Source organism: Bombina bombina, chromosome 3, assembly GCF_027579735.1.
Source record: "Bombina bombina isolate aBomBom1 chromosome 3, aBomBom1.pri, whole genome shotgun sequence".
Lineage (NCBI taxonomy): Eukaryota > Metazoa > Chordata > Amphibia > Anura > Bombinatoridae > Bombina > Bombina bombina.
In genome coordinates, this window is record NC_069501.1 from 1,128,946,973 (window position 1) to 1,128,958,685 (window position 11,713).

The window sequence follows — 11,713 nt, forward strand, 5'->3', positions numbered from 1 at the left end:
GAATGGGTAATAAAGAGATTATCTATCTTCTTAAAGGGACAGTCTACACTAAAATTGTTCTTGTTTAAAAGAGTAAATGCCTTTACTAACCATTCCCCAGCTTTCCACAACCAACATTGTTATTTTAATATACTTTTTAACATCTAAACCTCTAAATTTCTGCCTGTTTCAAAGGCTCTATAGACAGCCTCTTAATCACATGCTTTTGTATTTGCTTTTCACAACAGCAAACTGCTAGTTCATGTGGGCCATATAGATAACATTGTGTTAATGCACGAGGAGTTATTTAAGAGTAAGCACAACATAGTACTAACTGCAAGTCAATAGATAATAAATACAAAGTCATGTGATCAGGGGGGTCAGAAGAGGCTTAGATACAAGGTAATCACAGAGGTAAAAAGTATATTAATATAACTGTGTTGGTTCTGCAAAACTGGGGAATGAATAATAAAGGGATTATCTATCTTTTAAAACAATAAAAATCCTATTATAGACTGTCCCTTTAAACAATAACAATTTTCAAGTAGACTGTCCCTTTTCCATCACTTGTATTACCAGATTGTGCATCATTCGGCTAGATTACGAGTTTTGCCTTATGAGCGGCAAGTTACTTCCACCGCTCACCTCCCTATAGCGCTGCTATTACAGGTTTGCAAAAACCTGGTGTTAGCAGGCAATATGGCAGCGTTGAGCTCCATACCGCACCCAAATACCAGCGCTGCTTTGAGCTGGTTTTACGTGCTCGTGCACGATTTCCTCATAGACATCAATGGGGAGAGCCGGCTAAAAAAAAGCCTAACACCTGCAATAAAGGAGCGTAAAGCTCCGTAACGCAGCCCCATTGATTCCTATGGGGAAAGATATACTTATTAACCCCTAATGTGCCGCCGCCACTATACTAAAGTTATTAACCCCTAAACCTAACCCTAAGTCTAACCCTAACATAACCCTAACACCCACTAACTTTAACATAATTAAAATAAATCTAAATAAAAATTATAATTAATACCTATATAATACCTATATAATTCCTATTTAAAACTAAATACTTACCTGTAAAATAAACCCTAAGCTAGCTACAATATAACTAATAGTTACATTGTAGCTATCTTAGGTTTTATTTTTATTTCACAGGTAAGTTTGTATTTATTTTAACTAGGGAGACTAGTTAGTAAATAGTTATTAACTATTTACTAACTACCTAGTTAAAATAAATACAAATTTACCTGTAAAATAAAACCTAACCTATCTTACACTAACACCTAACATTACACTACAATTAAATAAATTACATTAATTAAATACAATTAACTAAATTACAAAAAATAATAAAGAAATTATCAAATATTTAAACTAATTACACCTAATCTAATAGCCCTATCAAAATAAAAAGCCCCCCCCAAAATAAAAAAAAACCCTAGCCTAAACTAAACTGCCAATAGCCCTTAAAAGGGCCTTTTGCCGGACATTGCCCCAAAGAAATCAGCTCTTTTACCTGTAAAAAAAAATACAAACAACCCCCCAACAGTAAAACCCACCACCCACACAACCAAACCCCCCAAATAAAATCCTATCTAAAGAAACCTAAGCTCCCCATTGCCCTGAAAAGGGCATTTGGATAGGCATTGCCCTTAAAAGGGCATTTAACTCTTTTTCAGCCCAAACCCTAAGCTAAAAATAAAACCCACCCAATAAACCCTTAAAAAAAACCTAACACTAACCCCCGAAGATCCACTTACAGTTTTTGAAGACCGGACATCCATCCTCAACGAAGCTGGGAGAAGTTTCATCCAAGCGGCAAGAAGTCCTCAACGAAGCTGGGAGAAGTCTTCATCCAAGCAGCAAGAAGTCGTCCTCCAGACGGGTAGAAGTCTTCATCCAGACGGCATCTTCTATCTTCATCCTTCTGACACGGAGCAGCTCCATCTTCAAGACATCCGGCGCGGAGCATCCTCTTCTTTCGACGGCTACTGTAGAATGAAGGTTCCTTTATGGGATGTCATCCAAGATGGCGTCCCCTGAATTCCGATTGGCTGATAGAATTCTATCAGCCAATCGGAATTAAAGTTGAAAAAATCCTATTGGCTGATGCAATCAGCCAATAGGATTGAGCTTCAATCCTATTGGCTGATCCAATCAGTCAATAGGATTGAGCTTGCATTGCATTGGCTGTTCCAATCAGCCAATAGAATGCAAACTCAATCCTATTGGTTGATTGGATCAGCCAATAGGATTTTTTCAACTTTAATTCCTATTGGCTGATAGAATTCTATCAGCCAATCGGAATTCAAGGGACACCATCTTGGATGACGTCCCTTAAAGGAACCTTCATTCTACAGTAGCCGTCGAAAGAAGAGGATGCTCCGCGCCGGATGTTTTGAAGATGGAGCCGCTCCGCGTCGGAAGGATGAAGATAGAAGATGCCGTCTAAATGAAGACTTCTACCCGTCTGGAGGACGACTTCTTGCCGCTTGGATGAAGACTTCTCCCGGCTTCGTTGAGGATGGATGTCCGGTCTTCAAAAACTGTAAGTGGATCTTCGGGGATTAGTGTTAGTTTGTTTTAAGGGTTTATTGGGTGGGTTTTATTTTTAGCTTAGGGTTTGGGCTGAAAAAGAGCTAAATACCCTTTTAAGGGCAATGCCCATCCAAATGCCCTTTTAATGGCAATAGGGAGCTTAGGTTTTTTTAGATTGGATTTTATTTGGGGGGTTTGGTTGTGTGGGTGGTGGGTTTTACTATTGGGGGGTTGTTTGTATTTTTTTTTACAGGTAGAAGAGCTGATTTCTTTTGGGCAATGCGCCGCCAAAGGCCCTTTTAAGGGCTATTGGCGGTTTAGTTTAGGCTAGGGTTTTTTATTTTTTTTTGGGGGGGGCTTTTTTATTTTGCTAGGGCTATTAGATTAGGTGTAATTAGTTTAAATATTTGATCATTTCTTTTTTATTTTGTGTAATTTAGTGTTTATTATTTTTTGTAATTTAGTTAATTGTATTTAATTAATGTAATTTAGTTATCTGTAGTGTAATGTTAGGTGTTAGTGTAAGACAGGTTAGGTTTTATTTTACAGGTAAATTTGTATTTATTTTAACTAGGTAGTTAGTAAATAGTTAATAACTATTTATTAACTAGTCTACTAGTTAAAATAAATACAAACTTAGCTGTAAAATAAAAATAAAAACTAAGATAGCTACAATGTAACTATTAGTTATATTTTACAGGTAAGTATTTAGTTTTAAATAGGAATTATTTAGGTATTAATTGTAATTTTTATTTAGATTTATTTTAATTATGTTAAAGTTAGTGGGTGTTAGGGCTAGGGTTAGGTTTAGGGGTTAATAACGCTATGGGAGTCCCATTGAAAATGGACTTTTTGAACGCTGCGGTAGTTACGTTGCGTTACGGCCAAAAAAGTGTGCGGGACAGATATACCTGCAAGACTCGTAATACCAGCGGTAGTGAAAAAGCAGCGTTATGAGGCTTTTTCACTCATAACGCAAAACTCGTAATCTAGCCGATTGTAATGTAAGCATTGGAAATTATAAAACATTCCATTCCCTAAAATTTACATTTCAGTTATAGACATAATATCTACTCTATCTTATGAAATATAGGTGTTGTGCAGGTTGTTGTCTAAACTGTAGGGGCACACTGGTATTTATCTCACAATAGGTCAAAGTGATAAGTTAATTGGCACCAGAAGATATTTGTAAACGTATCATACAAATTAAGTTAATTTGAGATAAATGGAGTTTATTTATTACAAACACAACTAACAGTATTGTGTTATGTTATTTTATAAATATGACTTTATAGTCTGTTTACAATACAGGTTTATATTACTTGTATCTGTATTAAGTTTCTATCACAAACTGGCAGTTCTCCTGCTATACAGAGCTTTTGTTTTCAGGTAGGAAACTAGACAGGTCCAATGAAACTTCTTCTGACTATATCTACCATTGAATCCATTTTGGTCACCCACTGCTACTGTCACTGGACCATTACCAGATATAAACATTTAATTTTAGATTGGAATTTTAGCATTTAATTTATATCTGATGAAATGGGATTGCAATGAAACCCGTGTTAATCACTAATTATATAATATTATATTCTGTTGACATAAGAAATGTTTTAGATTACAAACTATTGGTGCAAAAATGAAACACATTAGTTTCACCATTGGTAGGATGTGCACTGTGTAGCAGGGGTTAAGCTCCTTTAGAGCTAAAGACATCTGCAATACACTGGCAACCATGGAGTTAAATAAGTAAGGCATTGAATATTAAGAGTAGCCTGACTCCTAAATAATTCTCATGAAATTAATTTGTATACAGCGCCAACATTACACGATACAAGCTCCCAAAATGAGATCCCTAAAAACTCAAAGATAATAGATATGAATAGTAGAAGGGAGCGCCTAAAAAAAGCTAAAGTATCTACATATGCTAAAATATCAAAGTTAAAAATTAATTTATTACAAACTTAACATCCGGTAGGGTACCCTATACACAATTCAGAATGACAGATAAAAACTATTAAAAACAATTAAAACCAATTATAACCAACTTTTGAAACTTTTCTTGAGGAATTGACCTACCCCTAATCAATTGATCATAATTGGTTTTAATTGTTTTTAATAGTTTTTATCTGTCATTCTGAATTGTGTATAGGATTCAGAATGACAGATAAAAACTATTAAAACAATTAAAACCAATTATAACCAGCTTTTGAAACTTGTCTTAAGGAATTGACCTACCCCTAATCAATTGATCATAATTGGTTTTAATTGGTTTTAATAATTTTTATCTTTTATTTGTAATATATTAATTTTTAACTTTGATATTTTAGCATATGTAGATACTTTAGCCTTTTTTTAGGCGCTCCCTCCTCCTAAATAATTCTCATTTCAATGTGACCACTAATGTACCCTACTGTACCCCTGAGCTTTCTTTGTACAGTCAGACCCATTAGAGAGAGAAAACCAAGAGGTGAATGGTCATGTAGCGAGGGAACAAGTAACTGTGAATATGTCATGCCCAATATGACATTCGCTAACAGCTGCAAAACCTCTGCTTTGATCAGATGATGTAATGAAGAGAGGTCAAGAGAGCACTTGGGAATAGTCTTACAAAAACAACTGGAAATACTAAACGTAAAAATGATAAATACAGACAAATGCATTTTATTTACAAAAAGTGAATCAGGAAAGTTAGAACTTTAAAAAAAGACTTTCTTACATTAATAATGGGTAAATGTACTCATCTGTATAAATTGTTTTGGGATTAAGGTGGCCTGGCATATAGAACCATATAATTAAACCTGCCTTAACCACTGCAATGTCTATGGCACCTGGAGATCATTTACAAAGTAGCCAGTGATGACAGAGAAGCTGACATTGTTCTTAATGTATTTGTAAAGAAATAGTGTGTACATGTATCTCTGAGAAACCTATGTACACTCACACAGTAATCAGGAGACAGCTATGGTGAGTGCAAACTGCATATAACTGATATAGTAGCAAGAATTATCTGAGGCTTGAGTCTGAAAGAGGTCATACCTAGTAGGTAGCCACTGACAAAGACCAAGGATAAATGGTAAGACTACCAGGATACTGGAACAGGAACAGGTCAGGATCAAACAACAGCCAGTAGAAGTCAGGTGCAGGAGGTGTTCAGCAGAGTTCAGAACCAGATAAGCAGAGCGGGATTGACCAAGCGGTACAGTAGCCAGAAAGCAGGGCAAGACCAGGTAATGGTTAGTGGGCACCGTAGCATATATAACCACCACATAATAAAGGCAGATATTGGCCAGCAAGCTAGAACAGTGGGTAAAGGGCAGCAGGAACAGTTCAGGTATAGGCCAGCAACACACAACACTGGGTAATGGTCACTAGGTACAATGGCAGGTATAGGCTAGCAGGACATATGAGCAGGGAATGGGTAGCAGGAACAATGCAGGTATGGGCCAGCAGGACACAGCACTGGGTAATGGCTATTAGGTACAATAGCATGTATAGGCTAGCAGGACATATAAGTGAAAGGGTAGCAGGTACAATGCAGGTATGGGCCAGCAGGACACAGCACTGGGTAATGGCTATTAGGTACAATGGTAGGTATAGGCTAGCAGGACAAATGATAAGTGAATGGGTAGCAGGTACAATGCAGGTATGGGTCAACAGGACACATCACTGGATAATGGCTATTAGGTACAATGGCAGGTATAGACTAGCTGGACATATGAGCAGGGAATGGGCAGCAGGTACCATGCAGGTAAGGGCCAGCAGGACACAGTACTGGGTAATGGTCATTAGTTACAATTGCAGGTATAGGCTAGCAAAGCATATGGTCAGAGAATGGGCAGTGGGTACAGTACAGGTAAGGGCCAACAGGACACAGCACAGGGTAATGGCTACTAGGTACAATGGTAGGTATAGGCTAGTCAGACAAATGAGCAGGGAATGGGTAGCAGGTACAGTGCAGGTAAGGGTCAACAGGACACAGCACTGGGTAATGGTTACTAGATACAATGGCAGTTGGCAGGTATAGGCTTGCAAGACAAATGAGCAGGGGATGGGCAGCAGGTACAGTGCAGGTAAGGGCCAGCAGGACACAGCACTGGGTAATGGCTACTAAGTACAATGGCAGGTATAAGCTAGCAAGGCATATGAGCAGGGAATGGACAGCACGTACAGTGCATGTAAAGGCCAGCAGGACACAGTACTGGGTAATGGTCACTAGGTACAATGGTAGGTATAGGCTAGCAAGAAATATGAACCAGGAATGGGTAGCAGGTACAGTGCAGGTAAGGGTCAACAGGACACAGCACTGGATAATGGCTCCTAGGTAAAATGGCAGGTATGGGCTAGCAAGATATATGAACAGGGAATGGGTAGCAGGACACAGTACCAGGTAATGGCTACTAAGTACAATGGCAGGTATAGGCTAGCAGGACATATGATAAGGGAATGGGCAGCGGGTACCGTGCAGGTAATGGTCAACAGGACACAGCACTGCATAATGGCTACTAAGTACAATGGCAGGTATAAGCTAGCAGGACATATGAGCAGGGAATGGACAGCGGGTACCATGCAGGTAAGAGCCAGCAGGACACAGCACCGGGTATTGATACCTACACTGGGGCAAAAAAGTATTTAGTCAGCCACCAATTGTGCAAGTTCTCCCACTAAAGAAGATGAGAGAGGCCTGTAATTTTCATCATAGGTATACCTCAACTATGAGACAAAATGTGGAAACAAATCCAGACAATCACATTGTCTGATTTGGAAAGAATTTATTTGCAAATTATGGTGGAAAATAAGTATTTGGTCAATATCAAAAGTTCATCTCAATACTTTGTTATATATCCTTTGTTGGCAATGACAGAGGTCAAACGTTTTCTGTAAGTCTTCACAAGGTTGTCACACACTGTTGCTGGTATGTTGGCCCATTCCTGCATGCAGATCTCCTCTAGAGCAGTGATGTTTTGGGGCTGTTGCTGGGCAACACGGACTTTCAACTACCTCCAAAGGTTTTCTATGGGGTTGAGATCTGGAGACTGGCTAGGCCACTCCAGGACCTTACGAAGCCACTCCTTAGTTGCCCGGGCGGTGTGTTTGGGATCATTGTCATGCTGAAAGACCCAGCCACGTTTCATCTTCAATGCCCTTGCTGATGGAAGGAGGTTTGCACTCAAAATCTCACGATACATGGCCCCATTCATTCTTTCATGTACACGGATCAGTCGTCCTGTTCCCTTTGCAGAGAAACAGCCCCAAAGCATGATGTTGACACCCCCATGCTTCACAGTAGGTATGGTGTTCTTTGGTTGCAACTCAGCATTCTCTCTCCTCCAAACATGACGCGTTGTGTTTCTACCAAACAGTTCTACTTTGGTTTCATCTGACCATATGACATTCTCCCAATCCACTTCTGGATCATCTAAATGCTCTCTAGCATACTTCAGACGGGCCCGGACATGTACTGGCTTAAGCAGGGGGACACGTCTGGCACTGCAGGATCTGAGTCCCTGGCGGCGTAGTGTGTTACTGATGGTAGCCTTTGTTACGTTGGTCCCAGCTCTCTGCAGGTCATTCACTAGGTCACCCCATGTGGTTCTGGGATGTTTGCTCACCGTTCTTGTGATCATTTTGACCCCACGGGGTGAGATCTTTCGTGGAGCCCCAGATCGAGGGAGATTATCAGTGGTCTTGTATGTCTTCCATTTTCTAATTATTGCTCCCACAGTTGATTTCTTCACACCAAGCTGCTTGCCTATTGCAGATTCAGTCTTCCCAGCCTGGTGCAGGTCTACAATTTTGTTTCTGGTGTCCTTCGACAGCTCTTTGGTCTTCACCATAGTGGAGTTTGGAGTGTGACTGTTTGAGGTTGTGGACAGGTGTCTTTTATACTGATAACAAGTTCAAACAGGTGCCATTAATACAGGTAATGAGTGGAGGACAGAGGAGCTTCTTAAAGAAGAAGATACAGGTCTGTGAGAGCCAGAAATCTTGCTTGTTTGTAGGAGACCAAATACTTATTTTCCACCATAATATGCAAATACATTTTTTCCAAATCAGACAATGTGATTGTCTGGATTTGTTTCCACATTTTGTCTCTCATAGTTGAGGTATACCTATAATGAAAATTACAGGCCTTTCTCATCTTCTTAAGTGGGAGAACTTGCACAATTGGTGGCTGACTAAATACTTTTTTGCCCCACTGTAGGTACAATTGTAGGTATAGGCTAGTAGCAAGACATATGAGCAGGGAATGGGCAGCAGGTACAGTGCAGTTAAGATCCAGCAGGACATGGGACAGGGTAATGGCCAGCAGCTATAATGGAAGGTAAAACCCAACAGGACCCAGCAGCAGGTAATGACTAGCAGCCACATTGTCAGGTATAGACAAACAGAATACAAAAGGAGATAAAGACCAGCAGGTGCAATGGGAGGGTTAGGCTAGCAGGAGACAGCAGCATTTAAAGAGACAGTCTACTTGGTTATTTTTATTATTTAAAAAGATAGATAATGCCAGCTTTGCACAACCAACATTGTTATATTAATATACTTTATAACCTCTAAATCGCTACCTGTTTCTAAGCCCCTGCAGGCTGCCTCTTATCTTAGTGCATTTTATAAGCTTTTCATAGTCAGACAGTGCTAGTTCATGTGTTCCATACAGATAACACTGTGCTCACTCCTTTAGAGTTATGCAGGAACCAGCAATAATTGGCTAAAATTCAAGTTTGTAAAAAGTACTGAGATAAAGGGGTAGTCTGCAGATGCAGGGTAATGCAGAGCAGTTATAGCAGATGCCTAAATAATACTAATTACCACAGACAGGGGAGGTTTTAGACTATACATTTTGTGGGTGCAGAAAAAGATTATAAAAATTATAAATTATAACATGGTGAACATGGTATAGATGATGAGCCTCATCTTCTGTTACCTAAAGCTACTTTATTTTAAATCCCCCTTCTCCCTAATCACCTCTCTCTTTGTTTTTTATAGAAAGGTGATTAGGGAGAGGGGGGATTTAAAAAAGCTGCTTGCAAACTCAGAGCTGTCGTCACCTTTGAAGTTTGGAGTTGTTACAGTAATAAACGGGTGTGTTTAGCACCCCCTAGAATTCCAAAATGTAATTTCTAGATTAGTGGAACGCAAATTTGTGCGCTGGTATTACAAGTAAAGCACAATGCAAACGCGACCTTGCGTCCGTATTGCATTGAAGCTTTGCGCTCACGAGAGCACGCTTCCATATGCTCCAATGAGAGCCTCGTTCTGATGCCGATAGGCACGGCAAAGAACCTAGCGCAGCACAGGGAGTCTCTCAGCGTTGGGCAGCAAATTTTAAATATATATGTATATGAATATTTATTTGTTTATTTCTGTATATACATATATTAACACATACATATATATGTATATAAGCACATACATACATATTTCAAGTAAACACACAGTCCCCATAGACCTGAATGTAAAGGCACTTTTAAGCGTCACTTTTACCCCTTATAACTGATTTGTGCAGTTATTTTTTAAATTAAAAAAAGATGCTCATATATTATTATTATTATTATTATTTTACAAAGGAACTATACACTTTATTTTGGGGTCAATTGGGGGACATTTTTTTCATTAACCAGAGATCTGACCTCTGGTTAATTAATTTGAGCGCAAATGCTACCGTGAGCTTATTGAAATTGCGCTCCACTTGTAATCGAGCCCTTAATTGTGACACCATGTTCTCTAGCTCTTAAAATATGAACAGAAGGGTGCAAAAGGTAAAGAGTTCTTCATAGAAATATAATACAACATTACAAGAGACATATATAATATATATTGATATAAAATTAAATAAGCTTACAATTTTAGTGAAGATTTCAGTCTGTAATACATTAAAAGACGTATGAAATAGTGAGCAGCAGAGGAAGAAGTCCCTTAAAATATTCTCACAAACATGATATAAGTAAAATGGTGTGAGTTTTTACGTTTGATATTTAATTTCTCTCTTTCTTACTTTTTTTTTTTTTTTTTTGCAGATGGTTATGCATTTTCTCAAGAAGAACACGGCGTTGTTTCTCAGTCTCAAGTTGTGCGATCCTATGACACAACAAAACAGAGAGCCGGGATAGAATAACAAAGACTCTGATGACTAGTGGCAGAAATAATGAGCTTTGGACAATACTTCCACTGTTAACAGATATTTGACTAAAATTGGCCGCAGCAGCCAAAAACTGGGAAACTCATTTCTGTGGCCTTTGCCAACAAATTTCTTAACTCCGATTTTTTTTTCTTCTATGGAGATTCACATAAGGATTAAAAACAAAATAAAATAAAATCTATGCATTGCTTGTCTACTTGGAAGCAAATAAGCTAACGTGTATGTTTAACAGAAAAAATTCAGCCTATTTATTATTTTTCTTTTCATCTGATGTCCTGCATCTCTCTTTCTTTTTATAAAAAAATAAATAAAAAGGAAAGTAACTGTCAGCTACATGCATATATTTATTGCAAAAAAAGCTTTAGCTGATTCTTATATAAGCATTAGGTACTGGTTTTAAAGAGTGGACAATCAGAAGGCATCATAAGGAAATATGGCACATAAAGCTATTTCAAAAATAAAAACAGCAATGTTAAGAAAAAAATGCCAGTAATATTATCTATTAATCAGGGGTCAAGTCATACAAAAAAGGGTGGGAACTCACAAAGACTTCCACCCCCTCACAATTAATATTGTTTTATACACTCTTACACACACTCTGTATGTATATGTATATAATATATACACTTAGTTAGCCAATTAAAACCAGCGAATGGTTGAATGGTCACCTTTGGGCCTGGGACTCCTCCTCTGTCACAGAGTCTCACCCACTTAAGGTGCAATAATCCTATTTCTGACATATTTCTCACATATTTGCATATGTGCAGCAACTTCCTCTCAGATACTTGCAGGAAACGTAAGTTCCAAAATGGCAGCACCCATATTTATAAAGAGGGTGCATGAAATGTATTTAGCGTTTAATTTCCTTTTTATCTGCATACAGCTATATATCCCATGCATTGCTACATATCCAAGAGTGCTTATTGTATAAAATGCAGTGCAGACCACTTGCAGTTACAATGCATTGCAGGGCCTAATGTTTCTGAAGTGGGCATTTATAGACGTTTAGCTAAATGAAATCCCTTATAAATATACACATGCAAAAAGGAAATA

At 38.4% G+C, this 11,713-nt stretch overlaps 1 protein-coding gene across 1 annotated transcript in view; it reads left to right on the forward strand.

Moving 5' to 3' along the window:
* Nucleotides 1-10,843, forward strand: part of ATP8A2 (ATPase phospholipid transporting 8A2) — a 1,256,305-nt gene extending 1,245,462 nt beyond the window's left edge. The window contains exon 35 of the mRNA XM_053705572.1: nucleotides 10,539-10,843. Within this exon, the coding sequence (XP_053561547.1) occupies nucleotides 10,539-10,636 (98 nt within the window). The 3' untranslated portion in view covers nucleotides 10,637-10,843. The remainder of the gene's footprint in view (nucleotides 1-10,538) is intronic.
* Nucleotides 10,844-11,713: the final 870 nt, after the last annotated feature.